At 52.6% G+C, this 18,388-nt stretch overlaps 1 protein-coding gene across 4 annotated transcripts in view; it reads left to right on the top strand.

Annotated features, from left to right (window-relative positions):
- Window positions 1-672: 672 nt before the first annotated feature.
- Window positions 673-18,388, top strand: part of TMOD1 (tropomodulin 1) — a 30,653-nt gene continuing 12,937 nt past the window's right edge. Inside the window, exons 1-3 of one of the 4 annotated variants that reach the window (XM_063319855.1) lie at window positions 673-784; window positions 12,114-12,278; window positions 14,801-14,957. In XM_063319855.1, coding sequence (XP_063175925.1) covers window positions 752-784; window positions 12,114-12,278; window positions 14,801-14,957 — 355 coding nt within the window. In that variant the 5' untranslated portion in view covers window positions 673-751. Of the gene's footprint in view, window positions 785-838; window positions 997-3,913; window positions 4,261-8,191; window positions 8,349-12,113; window positions 12,279-14,800; window positions 14,958-18,388 lie in introns of those variants that run through there. The other 3 variants (XM_063319857.1, XM_063319856.1, XM_063319858.1) reach the window with 3 other exon arrangements.

The following is an 18,388-nucleotide window of genomic DNA, read 5'->3' as shown; positions in this document are numbered from 1 at the left end:
GCATGGAATTAGTAGGTGCATTGGCACTGATGGTGTTTGTGGGGAAGCAGCTTTTATAAAATGCCCACACTTGCAGCCGTAGGGCCCCAGCAGCCACGGTAGTGGGGCCACCATTAGCCAGAGGCCAGGGCGGCCACAACTTGGTCTGGCCGAGCCTTGAGACCCCCTGGGTCATAGAGTCACAGAATAGTTCGGGTTGGAAGGGACCTTAAAGATCATCTAGTTCCAACCCCCTGCGATGGGCAGGGACACCTCCCACTAGACCAGGCTGCTCAAAGCCCCATCCAGCCTGGCCTTGAACACTTCCAGGGATGGGGCATCCACAACTTCCCTGGGCAACCTGGGCCAGTGCCTCAACACCCTCACAGTAAAGAATTTCTTCCTGATATCCAATCTAAGTCTCCCCTCTTTCAGTTTAAAACCGTCACCCCTTGTCCTATCGCTACACTCCCTCATAAAGAGGGACCCCCCATCCCAGGGCTCTATCACTCCTCCTGGGGAAGGACTTCTTCCAGCCACAGCCTCGGGGTGCTTCGCGGTGGCCTCTGTCCCCACGGGCAGAGGCGTGCGCATCTTGGGGGGCTTCCCAAAAAGGCCCTTTGCCGGGGTGCCCGACTCGGCACTCTGAAGGAAGTTTCCGCGGGAGGAAAGCAGGCTTTAGCGCGCATAACTCGCTAGGAGCAGGGAAGACCCTTGGGAAGCACATGCCGCCCTGGCTGCCGCGGGGCTGCCGCCCTCCGCCGCGCTGGGGATGGAGGGTGCGAGCTTCCCCCGCGGGCGGAGGGTAAGGACAGACCAAACCGGGGACCCAGGGCGGGTTCCCGGCCGGGCACAGCTGTTCCCGGCCGGGAGGGGCGGCGGGGCCGGCCCCCTCTGAGTGACGGCCGAGGCCGGGGCCGGGGCCGGACCCCCGCCTCCCGCAGCGGCGGAGCCGGGGCGGGCAGGACGCGCCGCCCGGGCTCGCCTCGGCTCGGCTCGGCGCGGATCGCGGCTGCGGTAAGCGGGGCGGCGGGCCCGGGGCGGCCCGGCCCTTATCTGGGCACAATATTTGGCCGGCACCGGGCGGCACCGCCTCGGCAGAAATAGCAGCCGCCCCCGCGCCTGCCTGCGCCCGGCAGCGCGCAGGGTTGCGGGGCTTGGGGGAATGGCGGGGCGCTCTGCCCGCATCCCTGCCCGCATGCATGCATGCACGCTCGCTCGCCATCCCGCCGGGGGGCCGTGCCCGCAGGGTGGCTGTCCCCGGGGGCGCTGGGCTAGCAGCCGGTGGCGCCCACGCGTGTCGGCGGCAGAGCGGGGTGGGCGCTCGGCGGCCCGGCGGGGAGCGGGGGCAGCGGCGGGAGGTGGCGGGGTGGGGGCAGCGTGGGGGGAGCGTGGGGACAGAGGGCCCTGCGCCGCGCTGGGCGGGTTGCCAAGGGCTCCGGTAGCTCTCTGTTACGGCTGTTGGGTTTGTCACCCTGGGGGCGCCGCTGGGAAATGGTTCTCCGGGGGGTGGGTCAATAGAAGGCTGCGCTGGTTTTGTACGGGGAGAGCAGAAATTTGTGCGGGGAAAGACTCTTTGAGTCCTTGTGGTGTGTTTTCCATACGCATACTTTGTCCGGCTTGAATTAGCCACTGCTTCGTCTGAAAGGCACTGCCTATCTCAAAGATAACTTTCCTTCACTCAGCTGGACACAGCTTCTGCCCCACTCGCGTGCCTTCCTGATGTGCTCATCTGTCTGCTTCTGCTTTTGAAGTGGTCCTGGACGGTTTTTTGGGCAGAACGCATTTGCCCACTGCCCCCATTCTGGCCCGGCTGCTCTACCCAGAGGCAGAGGTCCTCTCTCTAGTTGCTGTACATCTTTCCTTGGGTATTGGGCCCTGAGCCAAAAAGGTGCTCAGCCACGTGGCGGAGGTTATTTTTAAGTGTATATAAAATCCCTTCCTCATGTGTGACCCACCAGCTCACGCAGGAGTGAAGAATGAACTCCTCATTTCTCATCAAAGAGAGAAGATCTGTGCCAAGAGGTGGCACCTTCTCTCAGACTAGAACTGATAGAGCAAATACCAGAGAAGCTTTTGAGTGTGCAAGCCCTACTTCAGGTCACGGTAGTCAGCCCTTCGGCTTTTGTCTTCTAGGAAGGAGGAGCTGGGCCACAACACTAAAGCCGAGCACTGTCTGGTGGGCACCGTGGTGCCCAGAGCCGCCCCCAAGTGCCATTTGCATTTGGGTAGAAGAGTTTGCACTGTCGTCTGTTGGCAGCCTCTGTACCTGTTGCCCTAGTGTACATGCATTCGGGTGTTCCAACAAGCACTCTGCATCGTTTGCTCACTGCTGCTCCTTTCAAGGTCTCTTGTTCTTCTCCTGTCAGGGCCCTTTTTTTCCCCTTCAGCATTGCTTTGTTTTCCAGCATGACTCATCTTGTTCTTTTCCCCACACGTTTCTCAGCTGTGATGGTCTGCTGGCTTTTCTCCAGATAATATGTTTTTGCATAATATTGGGAATTATGTTGCTTCCTCCCCTCCTCCTTGGTGTATTTGGGAAAGTCAAACAGATGTGGAGACAGCCTGGTCTGTCTCATTACTGCGTTCCTTTGCCCATGTTTTACTTTCATTCACCCAAAGAACAGTTCTACTTACCTTTTCAAGTGATCCTGAATGATCCTTTTCTAAGAAGCATCTGTCCCCTGTTGCTAGATGTGTAACTCCATCCCCCAGAGCAATGTGACACTGAATGTCATGTTTGCAGATGAATTGTTTTACTTCTCTGTTTGCTGCTTCGCTGTTTTGCAGGCACGTGGAGTTTTTGTGAAAGCCCAGCGCAGCTCAAGGGATGGAGGCTGGGATCTGCTTTCTGATTTTTTCCTCTGTAGTTGACAACCACTTGCAAATCGTGAACTAGGAGGACTCTGCCTTCACTTCTCTGTTCAAGGCAGGGGCTTGTAGTCAAAACGTGTTTACTTTGTAAAGTTGCCAGACTCTTGGAAGAAACAGGAGGTGATAAAAATTGTGTTCCATGGCTCTGTATTGCTAAATGGGCACATGTTTTTGGTCACAGGATGTCAGCGCTGACGGTGGCTCAGCGGTTCTTTAGTCCATCCCCGGCTCACAGCAGATCTCTCCTCAGCCAGGGAGGCTGTGGCTTCGTTCTAGAAACCCCCAGCGATGGAGACCCCACCTCCCTGGTGCCCTGTCCCAGGGTGGCATCACCCTCCCGGGAGGGAGTTCTTCCTACTCATTAATGGTAAATGAGATAAACACACATCAAGAGACTGTCCTGGGTCCAGCCCAGGATACTCTGGTTGGCAGCGACCAGTGGCAGATGCCCTGGGAGAAGCATGGAGACAAGGCTACAGCGACGCTTCCCCAGAGCTCAGCCCCCTTCCAGCACTGTGTGGTTCATTAGCTCTCCCAGCTGGAGGTGGTGTCTTTGTTTCTTCAGGCCTGGGAGGACTGTGTGAGCGTCCTGCTTCTGTTAAATGCCTCGTTCAGATTTGGTGCGCAGCGGCAGGTTCAGCTGCTCCCTGTGACTGGAGTGTGCCAGAGCGGCAGGAGTCCATCCAAGGGCTAACATAAGTTCAGGCAAGAAAACCAGGATCCCTTTTCAGTGTAGATTGTGCCAGCTGCGAAGTTTTCAAGTGGAAGGATTCAAGTTACAGAGCAGGAACTGATTGCTCGGTGTCACTAATGACTCAAGTGTGCCCATGCACTTTTCATAGGGATTAGTAATTAAGCAATTAAGTACATGCCAGGCGCATGAGAGAACATTACCCCAAATAGGAGAACACATAGCTGTGCTTACAAGTTGCGTGCCTTAAAAATACACGAAGGGGAGATAGAGCTGGGGTGGTTTGTATTTGGGCTTTGGCAGAGTTTGACCCTGTTACGTGCTGCCTGGTCACCAGCCATCTGGGCTGTTTGCTGGGTGGCCCTGATAAGAAAGATCACTTGGTAAGAGCCGCTGCTGAGTCGTGTGGCTTCCAGGCTGCAGGCGTGCTGAGGAAAGGACAGCCGGGAGGTACAGGCGGTTTCTGAGTGTCAGGTTGGGATCTGGGAGAGTTGCACCTCCTGGCACGCGCAGGGAGAGGAAGGTCCAGGAGGGTGTGACCAGCATAAGACTTCCCTCAGCACCAGTGGATGAAGGGAGGGGTCACTTTGGTGCTTCCCCAAGTGCGTGCATGACCTTGGACAACCAGCCGTTTGCTGTGGAGCTGTCAAGTGCCAGGATGGGAATGCCAGCTCTGGCGTGAGGATCCCCATGGGAATGAAGCAGCATCATCATCAGTAAGTATCGTCTATGGCATATGGTACTCATTGATGTAGGGTTCCGGATGGTGATGATAACTTCAGATAGCATTACATGTTTTGTATGGCTGGCGTGTCATTTAGAGAGGCAGAAGTCACAGTGTGCTTTGATAGATCCGCAGTGCCTCCTTCCAGGAGTTTCCTTTCAAATATTTTACTGAGGTGAACATGAATTTTGGTGTGTCTTAGGTTAACCGCTGCTGGTTGTGAGTTTTTTATCAAACCAGAGGAAATACAGATCTTCCTTGGAGAAGTCTGAGTTTTCTGAAGGAACAGCAGATTCCCTGTTGGATTTCATTAGGCATGAGCCTCTTTGCAGGGCAGCTGAGAGGGGCTTGGTCTTTCTAGGTGATGGCTGGCTTGCCTTGGAGCAGTGAGGGTGTGTGCTGACCTCTGCTTTCTGCATCTGACATGACAGAGCTTCCCCTTGTCCGGAACCTCCTCTGTCTTTTCTCTGTCCACTCTTCTCATCCAGGGCATGAATGTGCTGGCACTGCCGGGCTCAGCTGTGGAAAGGCTAAGGGATGAAGATACACCTGATGGGCGCTGCTTGCTGAACAGGGGCTGGGGGCATCCACTACCTCGCATGTCCTGTTTTATTGAGGATCATTCAAGATGATGCTTGGCTACTCTGCAAGCTACGCAAGGGCTTCTCAGTGTGAGAATGCTGCCAAGCAAGATACTGTGATGGTCTCCTGGAGGCTGAGTGACTCACTGTCATGCTGCAGAAGCAAGGGACTTAGCCAAGGTGACCTTCAACCATGTCTGAGCTCACGGTGAACAGTTTGTTTCAGGGGAAGGCAGATGAACCCCCTTGTGTTGAACCAGAATCAGAATTCAAACTTGAATCACAGCAGTGAGGACTTTGCTTCAGCTGGATAAATTAAGTGCGTGCAGAAAACAACAAGGTTTTGTGAAGTAAATGTAGGGGATCAGCTTGGAGCCCAGTTCCCATCCTGTGTAACCTCCTGGCATTCAGAGGAGGAACCTGGACAGTTGGGCAGGCCTGTACATTCTTCTGAGACCAGGTCACAGAAAGTTTAGATGGGAAGGGGCCTCTGGAAGTTCCCAGTCCAGTGGCCTCTCTGAGCAGGCTTAGCCCCAGAGCTACATCAGATTTCCAAGGGCCTTGTCCAGTTGGGTTGAATATCCAAGGATAGAGATCCCACCACCTGGCTGGTCCCTGTCCAAAGGCTGCACCACTCTTGGGGCAAGGAATCTTCCCCTGATGTCCTGTTAGAATTTCTCTTGCCACAACTTATTCCCATTGCCCCTTTTCCTTTCCCTGTGCACCTCTGAGGAAAGCCTTGTTCTGTCTTCTCCAGAAACCCTTTCCTTTTAGCCAGCAGCAGTCTTCCCCTCTCCAGGCTGAAGAAGTCCACTTCCCTCCGCTTCTCCTTGCATCTTCTGTGTCCCAGCCTCCTGCCCACCCTGATGGCCCTGCACTGGAGTCTCTTCAGCTTGTCAAGACTTGTGTTCTACTGGGGGACATCAAACTGGATGATGCAACATCCATCTGCAGCCTCGGTGGTGCTAAGCAGAGGGGAATACCACCCTCTGTGGACCTCCTGGCCAGACATTTTCTAGTGCAGCTTGCACTGCAACTCCAGTGCACAGCCTATAGGAAGTCTCTTGTAGCTTTAACAAGATGTTTCAACATCTTGTACGTTCAAGGTGGTGATGCAGAGCCCAAGCTGACCAACAGCGCTTGATGCTTGAGGATGATCAGAGGGCTGGAGCACCTGTCCTGTGAAGACAGACCAAGGGAGTTGGGGTTGTTCAGTCTGGAGAAAAGAAGGCTCCGAGGAGACCTTATAGAGGCCTACCAGTATCTTAAGGGGGCCTAAAAGAAAGCTGGTGAGGGACGTTTTAGGATGCCGGGTAATGGTAGGACTAGAGGGAATGGATTAAAACTAGAGATGTGTCGATTCAGATTGGACGTTAGGAAGAAGTTCTTCACCATGAGGGTGGTGAGATACTGGAACAGGTTACCCAGAGAGGTGGTGGATGCTCCATCCCTGGAAGTGTTCAAGGCCAGGCTGGATGGGGCTTTGAGCAACCTGATCTAGTGGGAGGTGTCCCTGCCCATGGCAGGGGGGTTGGAACTAGATGATCTTCAAGGTCCCTTCCAGCCCTGACAATTCTAGGATTCTGTGGTTCTGTGCTGCAGCCTGGGCCCATGTTTACGGCTTGTTAAAAAGGTGCTTTCCTCTCTGGTTGAGAAAATGAGATCAACCTAAAAAAGAATCTTCAAAAAACATGCAGGAGACCATTCCCCTAAAAGGACTGGCTTTAGATGTTTATCTTCCTTTCATTTCTCCAAGCCAAAGACTCAATGTTTAGTGAGAACAAAGTATGTTCACTTGAAATGGGGCAAACATCTCACTGCCTGTACCGCAGGTATGGGCCACCTGGTCACCTGCAAGGCCACCACTGCTGGGCTCTAATTGTGTCTGCCAGAGAAGGGACCACTAGCTCCAAGTGTGACCTTTGTACCTGTGTGTTGGGAGGAAAGCATTCATGCTCCAGCACACCTGATTCTCTTGTGACCAGGGTGACTAGTGACAGGAGGCACCCAGTGGTCAAGACGTTGGATGTGTAAAGCTGTGTGGTGACACTGGGGATGGATCCAGCTCCTCCTGTGCTCTGCTCTGCTTTGCTATTGGGTTTTGCAAAATTCACACACTGTTTTAGATGTGGTCTTAGAAGGAGCTGATGTGCATCTTTCCCTGTTGTTACTGGATCTGCCCTAATGCATTGGTCCCTTCTTGAAAATCCCGGGAACTGGTGATGTTGGGGTGCTCGGTGACTCAAACAGCAGGGCGGCTGCAGAGTCACGGTCTTGCACAGCAGCACCCAGGTGTGCTGGGATGCAAGCCCAGGGCTCATAAGCTGTCCCATGAGCTGCAGGACCAGCAGAGACTCACTTTTGGGTGGATAGATGTCCTTCATCCCACCATCCCCGTTGTGTTTGCCCCAGCTCTACCACATGTAATGGCTCCAAGGGCTTCTTGTACCCTCCCTTCCTCTGGACCTCCCTGCAAATGCCTCATCTCTCTCCTTCATTCCCTGACTGTCAGATGAAGGAGATGCCTTGGCTTGTTCCATGTTACACCGCTGCTGACGGACCCTTTGCACGCATGCGCAGCTTGACAAGAAATTAGGGTTTGAGACATGTATGAAATTTCATTAGTTAGCTAATGGCTTTAAGGTTTATCAGAGGACTGAGAAGCCACGTAAAATATAGTCTTCATTTAGGAAACCAACTGAAGATGATTTGCTCCTCTCATCTGCACAGCATGCATCTTGGATTTACACCTGGGTGATTCACTGAGGTCTAAGAGTATGCACAGAAAGTACTTAACTTCTCTTGATTTTGTAGGAAATGGTTACTTAAAGTATGTATAGTTTCCCAAAAAAAAACCCCTCGTATTGCCCTTTGAAGTTACACTAAAAGTCAAAGAAAAGACAAAAGGAGTTGTAGCAACTATGAGGGGGTTAGTTGAAGTTAGTTTATTGTTTTTATACTGTAAAAATAATAGATCTGAACTTTGACTTGGGTTTATACTTAAGCTATGAAAAAAATCTCGTAAATCAAACCTCTGCATGAGTCAAACAGGAACTATTCTCAAGCCAGGCTATCCCTCACCAGGGTAACTCCTGCCTTTCGTGCTGCTTAAAAACAGCTTTCATCCTGAATAGCCTTCTGCCTTCAAACTTGTCAGTTTTTCCAAGAATCATTGATATCTACACTGGTAACGCTCGTTGGCCACCTCCTTATCTCAGAGACTGAGCCCTTGGTCTGCTTTCTTATTTCAAAGCACTGGAGAACTTTCCCAGCAGATCTGAGAGTTGCTTGGTAGGGGGAGGGATGTTAATTTCTTCAGCCGTGGCTCTCACCAGCCTCTGCCTCTTGCTGGTGGATCGGTGTGGCCGGTGGCTGAGGATGCACCAAACCCTCCCATGTGCTGCCGTGGAATTGACAGCCTGCCGTGAAACGCTGGAATCGGGGCTGGACTGGACCGATAACAGACTTTATCACCCAAAAGCCCTGTGTCGTCGCTGAGGTTAGTTGCTCTTCCTCCCTGCGTGCACGCAAATAGAAGAGGGCTTTCTGTCCTTCCCTGTGGTTATCCTGCTGGCGCACGTGGGAGTTTGTTCCCAGCACCGCATCACCCCGGGGAAATCCGTCCCTGTGTTTTCGCTATGACGTTTTTATGTTTTCTTGGAATTTGTCTTGCTCGCTGCCCTTTCTGTGTGCTTTACCCAGTTCTGCTTTCTCGTTTGCCCTTTTTGCTGGGGTCGTCAGAGCACTGAGAGATGATCCTGCAGATCTTCTGGCTCGGCGCCACCTGTGCTGCTCCTCAGCCTCCCCGAGCGGCCTCTTGCAGCCAGAGCCCATCGCTGCTCCTGCCTGCCCTGCTTGCCCACCTGAGGAGCGCAACCACGTCCCCGTGCCTCTTCTCCACCCTGGACAGGGCACAGTGGTCCCAGGTGGGCCACCTTCCCTGGGGCTCCGCCGGTTCCCCACATGGAGGTCGGTGCTGCTCTTGGGTTTCGGTGCCCCAGAAAGGGCACAGTGCTGCGGGGGGGCCGTACCGGGGCAGGGCATTAAAGGAGTATTTCCAGTGTCACACGGGATGCTTTTCATTTTCACTTGATGCACAGCATCTATTTTTTTGTTCAGTGCTTTTCAAAAAGAAACTATTCCACCCCCATCATAATCACAAATGTTGCCTTTTTTGTTTTGTTTTCCTATATTCACGGTAGGAACAGTCTTCCCTGTAGATGATCTGTGGTGTACGTTCATCTCCCATCCAATTTAACTTTTCTCCTTGAACCTTTTTATGGGTCTTGGTGCATACCAACTTGTTTGCTCTTCAGACTTACCAAGTGCGAGTGTTGGGGCTGTCTTCTAATGTGTCTGATGGGTACTTTGGACAATGAGACCCAATACCTTGCTATCTTGGCCGTTGATATGAACTTCAATTTTTTGAGGAAATATGAATTTCAATTTTTTGAGGGCTTAAAGTTGTAATAGTGTCGGTCCTGCACGGCTTCTGTATATTACATATATATTTTGTTGTGATGATTCCTTCGTTGATTGAATGAAAAGCCTATTGGTAGCCTTAATGAAAAATAGCGAGAAATCAAAGCTGCCATCTCAGGAGGGGATTGAGAATAGATTTGATGGAGCAGATTTGTGGTGAATTAGAGCTGACTCTTTCCTGAATGTCTAGAAGTGTGTGGATTTAAAATCTGAGCATAATATTGCAGCTGTGTTAGAGGATCTTGTTATTTTTTTGGAGGTGCAGGGGTTGGGGCAGGCGGGTGTTTGTTTTAAACGGTGCTTGAACCCTAGCACGGCTCCGGGAGACCTGTTTGTGGAGGTGGGTGTTTCAGCGCTTTGTGTACATGAAAACAATTATAATTAGGCAGAACTTACCCGCTCTCTTATTTTTGGCAGTGCAAAGCCCTGTTGCCATTTACAGCGGATGGGGGAATTGGCTTTTTCTCCCAGCACTCATGAGCCAGATAGGGTGGAAGAGGCCTGGGATGTGGAGATAAGGGAGAGCCAGCGAACCGCGCTGGTTGCGGGGGTGGCGATGGAAGATGCGATGCCGAACCCGCACAGCTCATTCCGGGGGGACACGGAGCGGCACAGAGGGTCCTGTCGCCGCGGGCAGGGTTAGCGCCGCCCACCCGCTCCCCGGCTGCCCCAGCAAGGGCAGGGGCACCATCCCCCCTCCTCGACCCTGCCTGGGGTACGCAGCAAACGGGAGTTCTCCCCGCGGGGCTTTCGGCCGTGTTTCGTCAGGCTCCGCACCTGTCCTCAGCCCTCAGCGCCGCTGCTATCTGCAGCCCTGGCTGCGTGTCCCTGCAGGATGCCTAGGAACCCGGCAGGGCTTTCCAGAAGCATCGTCCGTGCGCGCTGACATCCCACATCTGCCCTGCCTCTCGGTGGTGACAGTCTCTGTCCTTCTGGCGGGAGGGGGACAAGGTCAGCCCTGCCCAGGCTGCGTCCCAGCCCAGCCGCCCCTTGCAGGCCACCTCTGACGGCTCGGACGGGGCCGTGGCTGCCTCTGGGGGTAGCCGTCCCCACGTAGACAAGACGGAGGTTGCCATGTTCATGGCACGTGTGGGTATTTTAAGCCGCTACAGGGAATTTAGCACCCTGGGGTGCGTTATGCTCTGCCTTCCTGCCTGCTTTTAGCTCCATCTCCTTCTACAGCAGAATGGTCAAAACTAAAAATGAAATACTCAATGCAGACTAGTCGTGGTTCGCGCACTTCAATATAAGGTGGAAAAAGCTGGTTTTGACCGTCTGGGCTCCCATGGAGGAGGCGCTGTCTCTCGGCGCTCCACCTCCTAAGTGGCGAGTGGCAGGAATGCGAGCGATGCAGGAATTGCCATCACACCAGTGGGAAACCAAACGTCTGACCAGGTGGCGGCTCTATATTTAAGGGCTTGCTGTCGGGCCATGTGTGCGTTAATGTGCCCTTTTGTGACCAAGCTAAAGATAATTTTCCTATCTGGAATGGCAGCTGTGCTGTAAGTTGTGTAAAGAGACTTCTCCACTAATGAAAAGTGATCATGGGAGCACGATCTGGCCTGATGGGGCAAAGCTGGGGAGATGTGACTCGGGATAGGGCTCTGACGCTCTGCAGAAGCTGAAAAGGGGCCATTTTTGGAAATTCAGAAGATGTTTGTCTCCTTGAAAAAATGCACAGGCCCTTGCTGTTATTTTAATGCAAATACCCCTTGAGAAGACAGCAAAACTTTTTTTCAAACTGTAAGAAAAGTCTCTCTGAATTATCTAGAGCTCAATGTTCTCCACAAAAACTGAGCCAAAAAATGTAAATACACAGACAGCGCTATGGAACAGAAGGAAACTTTCAGCAAAAAAGCGGAGTCGGATACACTCTTGTGTGTTGTAGTGAGCGTATTTTTAACCCACCTGCATATCTTAAGCAAGTTGACCTTCGTAGAAGGTCTACTACGGTCTTTCAGAGCTGGCAGAGGTCCAGTTACGTGTGTGTGATTGTGTGTGGCGTTTCATATTAGGAGACACGGCACAAACCCCTGGGTCGGCGGGGATTATCCGGATAGGTTGTGTAGCGTGTTACTCCCACTTCTCTTCTCGAAGGGTTGGTTTAGGCGTGCAGCAGCGCCCAGGTCAGCCGCTTGGCTCGCGGCAGTGCGGACACACGTTGTCGCAGGGAAGGTGGGTCACTAAACGGCACGTTTCACTGGCAGCCTCCTGGACACGAGAGGATAATGCTTCCTGATCGCCTTGCGGCTTTAAAACACAGGAAGGAGTGCCGCCCACTGTGGCCTCGTGGAGGTTTGAGGGCTCAGAGGTACTCAGTGATGCTACAAATCTCTTCTCCCACCTGGCGACAACGTTATCTGGAGCCCCGTGCACAAGGAGGTGTTGCTGGGGGCTTTTGAGGGCACGAGAGACTTTATGATTTGTGGTTTATTGTCCTTCAAGGAATTAAATGCCTAGGACACTTCGATAACCTCTAGCGTTGCTTGGAGAAAGACATGCCTAGCGAGGGTCCTGTATGTGGTGCTTCCTCAGTGCTGCCCTGTGAGCCCATGGTGGAGCACGGTGCTACTGGAGTTGTGCCACTTTCACGACCATGGGCCGTGACTTGTGTGTAGGGTATGGACAGGGGGGCCCTGAGCAATCTGACCTGGCTTTGAATTACGCCATGCTTGAAGCATAAATCTTCTGCAACTCCGCGGTATTCGGCATCCCCCGACCAGCCGGGCTGCAGTGTCACATTTCATCTGTTCGGTGTTAACACTGCTTGTTTTCATTTCAGGTCCTCTTTCGGCATAAAACGCGAGATTCACGAGACTCCTCTAAGATGTCTTACAGGAAGGAGCTAGAAAAATACCGAGACCTGGATGAAGACAAGATCCTTGGAGCTCTGACAGAGGAGGAGCTCAGGAAGTTAGAGAATGAACTGGAGGAGCTGGATCCTGATGTAAGTCATCTTTACTCGAGATTTTCTGGGCGGTAAATCTCAGTAGTTGTGGGGCAATGGGCTGCATTAGTGATCTGTATTTGAGTGGAGCCTTTGCAGAGGCTGTGCTTGGCAGAAGGACGGAAGAGACTGTCAGTGGATGAGCAGAAGTTTTGCCACCGCAAGGATGGGCTGCACGTGGGACTTTGTCTCTGTGACATTCCCCTGCCCTGGCCCTGGAGTGCGTGCTCCGGTGTGACGAGCACTGTGATTTGCAGCACTGATGTCAGCCAGGGCTGGTGGCTCAACGGATCTCTGCTTCTGATCAGGCCACCTTGGAGGGAATGTTCTGGGGTTTGTAGGTTGTTTGGGTTTTGCTTTTTTTCCGTAGCACACTTCGAACTTCCATAGCAAACTGCCCCTCTACTCCACTCTGGTGAGACGCCACCTGGAGTAATGTATCCAGCTCTGGAGTCCTCAGCCCAAGAAGGACATGGACCTGTTGGAACGGGTCCAGCGGAGGGCCATGAAGGTGATGAGAGGGCTGGAGCACCTCTGCTATGAGGACAGGCTGAGAGAGCTGGGGTTGTTCAGCCTGGAGAAGAGAAGGCTCCGAGGAGACCTTAGAGCCCCTTCCAGTCCCTGAAGGGGGCCTACAGGAAGGATGGGGAGGGGCTCTTGATCAGGGAGTGGAGTGATAGGACACAGGGTAACGGCCTCAAACTGAAAGAGGGGAGACTTAGATTGGATATCAGGAGGAAATTCTTTACTGTGAGGGTGGTGAGGCCCCGGAACAGGTTGCCCAGGGATGCTGTGGATGCGCCATCCCTGGAAGTGTTCAAGGCCAGGCTGGATGGGGCTTTGTGCAACCTGGTCTAGTGGGAGGTGTCCCTGCCCATGGCAGGAGGGCTGGAACAAGATCATCTTTAAGGTCCCTTCCAACCCGAACCATTCTGTGATTCTATGATTCAAATGGTCTCTATTTTCCTCCGTTTAGGCAGAAATCCAAATCCCAGACTTTTTCAAAATGGGACAATTGCTTTTTAGCAACCTCCCAACATCAGCAGGAGCTGCGCGTGTGCAAACACTGGGCCTTGCTGGTGCCAAGCAATGAAAGCTTTTTGGAGGCAACATGTCCCGGTGGCCCTGGCAGGGGATGTGCAGAGCCAACTGGCAGGACGCGGGGCTACGGCAGCGTTAGGTGATGATGCTGGGCTCTGCCAAGTGAGAAATTGTTCCTGCAACATGCAGTTAGTCTTTCGGGGCGGGGGCCGGAAATGATGGGCAGTGTAGATTGCATCACCAGTATTTTTAATTGCAGCACAGGGAAATAAGAGGTGGCAGGCTGGCTCCCAGGGGGCATGGGCTGATGGGATAGGGATGGTTACAGCTGCCTCAGAAGACGTGGAGTCAGGCAGCCTTCTGTGAGAGATGCAGAAAGGTAAAATAGTCGTGAACATCTGTCAGTACAGGTGTAGCCTGAGTACGGGAGTTAAAGCATGAAGACTGCATGGTCACTCGCAGCATGAAGCCTGAGGAAGCAAGCCGTTTCCTATTCCTCCCTGCTTGTGTGTTAGCACTGTTCTCCTCTGTTGCCCTCCAAGATTGCCCAAGTCTAGTTGTTTCCTATTAGTCATTTACTTTTCCAGGCTTTTCACTGATGCAGATTTAAATTATAATGAATTACTTTTATTATGTGGGCATGGAAAAATCAGCATCTTGTTCAAAATCACCTTGGATATCTTAAAAAGTAAACGTTGACTTCTATCCAGCAAAGCTTTAAAGAACGTGCTTAGTGTCAAATCTGGGAATAGTCTTACTTACTGCATTAAGGCCGTTCTATATTTAAATATAAGCAGGTGCTTACGTGCCATATGCGTCAGGCGGAAGGCAACTTCCCGTGGTGGTTAATGTGACTGAATAACAAGGAGGCAGTTTGAAAAAGGGCTGAGGTTCGCAGGGGTTTTGTTCTGCAACGGAGTGACCTTCTCTGCGAGACTCTGCCTCTAGTTTTATGCTGGATCATGAAGGGCAGAAGAGACCACTGCGTCTCTCTGGTCTTCTCTGGGAAATACCATGGGATTTCCCTGCACCGATTCTTTCTGGGACACGTGGGGCGTGTGGGCACTGGGACAGACATGTACAGGGAGGAGAAGATCAGTTGAGTTTAGCATCTTGGTTCTGGCACTGCAGCAGAAATGGTGAGGGTGTGGGAAGAAGCTCGGAGGAGCAGGAGGGGATGGCTGAGAGCCCCCAGAGAAAGGGCTGGAGCTGCTGTTGTAGAGAAACACCCACTTGGCCACATGGAGATTTCATAGTGGAACCAGCATTTGAAGTTGGAGGGGGGAAGGAGCACAATGTGTCTTAGATGACGTGGGGATCAGTGGGGTTGGATGGAAAAAACCTTGGACACGAGGAGGAGCAAATTGTCCAGCGATGTGGAATAAAGACAGTGCGTTGAGGAAAGTGGAGAGGGGAGAGCGTTTGATGGACAGATTGATGGTTGATGCAGAGATAACCCGTGTTTCTCCCCTCCCTGCTAGAACGCATTGCTGCCGGCAGGGCTCAGGCAGCGGGATCAGACACAAAAGCCACCAACCGGCCCGTTCAAAAGGGAGGAACTCATGGCCCACCTAGAAAAGCAGGCGAAGGATGTTAAAGACAGAGAAGACTTGGTTCCGTTCACGGGTGAAAAGAGAGGTATGGTTATCCTTTGTGCCACGCTGATGCATCACGATGAAGGCATGGTGGGTGCGCAGCAGAAGGGTTGTGTCTGATCCACATTGCTAGGCACAACTTCATCGTAACACCATTGGGGTGGTGGATCTGCTCTTTGCTGTCTAGCCCCAGCCCAGGCTGGCCAATAAACTGGTGTGTGACCAAGCAGTCCATGCACTTGCTGATTTGGGTACCAGCTGATATGTTGTGAAGTGATGGACAGAGGGTGTACCACTGGGGAGCCTCTTCCCATCCTCATCTCACTGCATCTGTATCAAGCTCTGGGGAAGACATCATCCTTTGTCCTCTCTTGTTCCTCCTCTGCCCTGTGAGCTCAGCAGGCTGTGTTCTGTCTTCCACCATTGCCTTTCGTGCTCCATCCCTACACTCTGAACTTCATCTTGCTATAGAGAAACTCTACAGCTCCCCTCAGCTGTGATGATCCCAACAGTTCCTGTCCAGTCTTCATCACCCCTTGACACCCCCAGCCTCATTTCCCAGTTTCCTGCAGTTTGCATGTTTCTGTCTTCCTGCACCGTACCCTGCGGGGGCTGCTACACCCCTGCTCTGTGTGGCCCTGGCACCCGTGAGCGAGGGGTTTGCTCTTTCTCTCCTCTTTCATCTCCTGGCATCTTTTCCTGTTCTCCTGGGACATGTCCCGTTAGCCAGAGGGTTTTCCTGCTCCCATTAGCACTCTGAATATCATCTGACATGGGACGTGGTCCAGTCAGTCCTTCCTTCTGGGTTCCAGGAGCTTCTCAGAAGCTTTTTTCTGCTGTTCTTTCCTCTGTACCATGGTCCCCCTGCAGCAGAAGATCTTGTCGTATGCTGTTTGCACTACTTGTTGCTCCACATCAAAGAAGTGCATGAAAATGTGGGCATGTGAGCACGTTGCCCAGCTGAGGCCTTTCTCAAAGCTGCCTCCTTACTGATCCACGCGCCTCTCCAAGAAAGAGCTTGCGTTAAGTCTGTCCATGTAGTAAAACTTCAGGTGGCATTTTTATCAAAAAGAAAAAAGAGTTCTCCTTGAAAGAAGCAAATGAAAAGAGTAAATTGAGTGCTATCAGGAGGAGTGATTTAGCAGCTTCCAATGTACTCCAGCCCAGCACTGGCTACCGGCCTGGCTGGCCCAGAAGGTAGTAGCAGCGTTCTGCAGGAGACAGAGGTATTTCAGGCATTTTGAGTCTTCAGCTTCTGGTCTGGGCTGATCATATTTCAATCTGATGTGATCTCAAACACATTAAACATCTTCTCACTTGAGTGAAGACACTACTTACATTGACTGTGAGCCAGAGATGGCAAATTACATATTCACAGTTGTTGCGGAGCTGGAAATAAATCACCACGTTTGCAGTTCGGAGGGTGATTTACCAGGTTGCCATGGGAGGTGCTCTCCCTGGCCATGCTGCTGCACAGGGTAGGAGTTGGTGTGTGCATAAATGCTGTATTATCATGTATAATGCCGTTTGCATGCACCATTTGATTTAAAGTTCAAACTTGTAATACAGCATGACTGAGATAAGGAACTTTCTAAAATTAAAAGACAGAAGTTTCAATGACAGCGAGATGTCAAAAGGAGTTAACTGTGTGACGGCAGAATTAAGTTTGCCCTGTTTTTCCTGTTCCCGCGTGAACCCACCAGATGGTGTGTACAGTTTGCTGAGCCGTGTGTGTGTCCGGTGGGACGACGGTTCTGGATCTCTGCACCAAGCCAGAACCGAGGGGACCAGCCCAACCCGGACGCTTTGCTGCAGAGTACCCAGGAGGTGCCTGGCTGTGCAGGAACATGATGCCCTCGCTATTTTTGGGAGAGCAGCTGTGTCCCAGGAGGCAGATTCCTGCCCTCTTCACCAGGGTGGCCGCGCGCGGGCAGGAGATGGGCCCTTCTGCAAAAGGCTGTTTATAGCAGCCACCGTTTCGTACCGGGGGGAGCCCAAAGTGCAGTTGCTTCTTCCTTGAGGCTAAATTTAGCAGCATCTATTTTCAGCACATCTCCGAGCAGCAGGATCTTTGTTTCTCCCCTTTGGTGCCGCTGACTCTGGTTTCAGAGACGGGGGACAAAAATAGTCCTGGCTGGCATGCCAGGCCGAGAGCTTTGCACTCGCTATCTCTCTGCAGTGATCCTGGGCTATTTCAGTGGAGGGGACTGATCCGAAATGCTCTGGGATGCCTCCTTGTCCTCCCCTTCCCCCTCCTCCTCCTCCTCCTCCTCCCACCCAGCAGCAGCACTGGGTTTACTCAACAGGCTGCTCTCTGCCATGGTTTGTTAAAACACCACAAGCCTCTCTCTTTTCTTTGGCGCCCTGCTATGAAATCTCAGACCTGACCTGGTCCAGCCTCCGCAAAGAGACCTGCCCACCCGTTGGTGGTGCGAGCAGTAGGAGCTGGGATGCAGCCAGCTCCGGCAGAGGAAGGGTGATGGCTTGCCCGGTCATCATCCTGGGCAACGGGATGGGGGAGTGCTGGGAGGCTCACGGCAGGGACCTTTCAGATCATCAAGTCCAACCATCAACATAACACTGACAAAACCACCACTAAACCATGGAATCACAGAATGGTTTGGGTTGGAAGGGACCTTAAAGATCATCTAGTTCCAGCCCCCCTGCCATGGGCAGGGACACCTCCCACTAGACCAGTTGCTCAAAGCCCCATCCAGCCTGGCCTTGAACACCTCCAGGGATGGGGCATCCACAGCTTCCCTGGGCAACCTGTTCTGGGCCTCACCACCCTCACAGTAAAGAATTTCTTCCTGATATCCAATCTAAATCTCCCCTCTTTCAGTTTGAGGCCGTTACCCCTTGTCGTATCATTACACTCCCTGATCAAGAGCCCCTCCCCATCCTTCCTGTAGGCCCCCTTCAGGTACTGGAAGGGGCTCTAAGGTCTCCTCGGAGCCTTCTCTTCTCCAGGCTGAACAACCCCAGCTCTCTCAGCCTGTCGTCAGCACCACATTTGCCCATCTTTTAAATACCTCCAGGGACAGCGATTCCACCACCTCCCTGAGCAGCCTGTTCCAGTGTTTGATAACCCTTTCGGTGTAGAAATTTTTCCTAGTATCTAATCTAAACCTCCCTTGGGGCAACTTGAGGTCGTTTCCTCCTGTCCTGTTCAGAGCTGGGCTGGAGCTGCATCACTCTCTGCACAGCCCCGTGCCCGTGTGGGCAGCCCCCCTTAGGAGAAGGCCAGGGACGAGCAGCTTTGCCTCACCAGCTGCACCTCTTGCTTTGCACCTCTGACTTGTAGGGAAAAGGCGTGTTCCTTGGCCTCTTGCTGTCCTGGGAAGTAGAGCACGGAGGTCTCCATCTGGCATGCCCTCTGTGTCTCTCCCCCCTGCCCTGCTGTCTCTGCAGCAATGCTGAGCTGGAACAGCTGCCCCAAGGCTGCTCCTCCTTGCACCCCATGTGCTTGCTGGA

The sequence above is a fragment of the Chroicocephalus ridibundus genome, chromosome Z, assembly GCF_963924245.1.
Source record: "Chroicocephalus ridibundus chromosome Z, bChrRid1.1, whole genome shotgun sequence".
Classification (NCBI taxonomy): domain Eukaryota; kingdom Metazoa; phylum Chordata; class Aves; order Charadriiformes; family Laridae; genus Chroicocephalus; species Chroicocephalus ridibundus.
The sequence above is the reverse complement of the archived record's forward strand: the minus strand, read 5'-3'. Positions and strand labels throughout refer to the sequence as shown.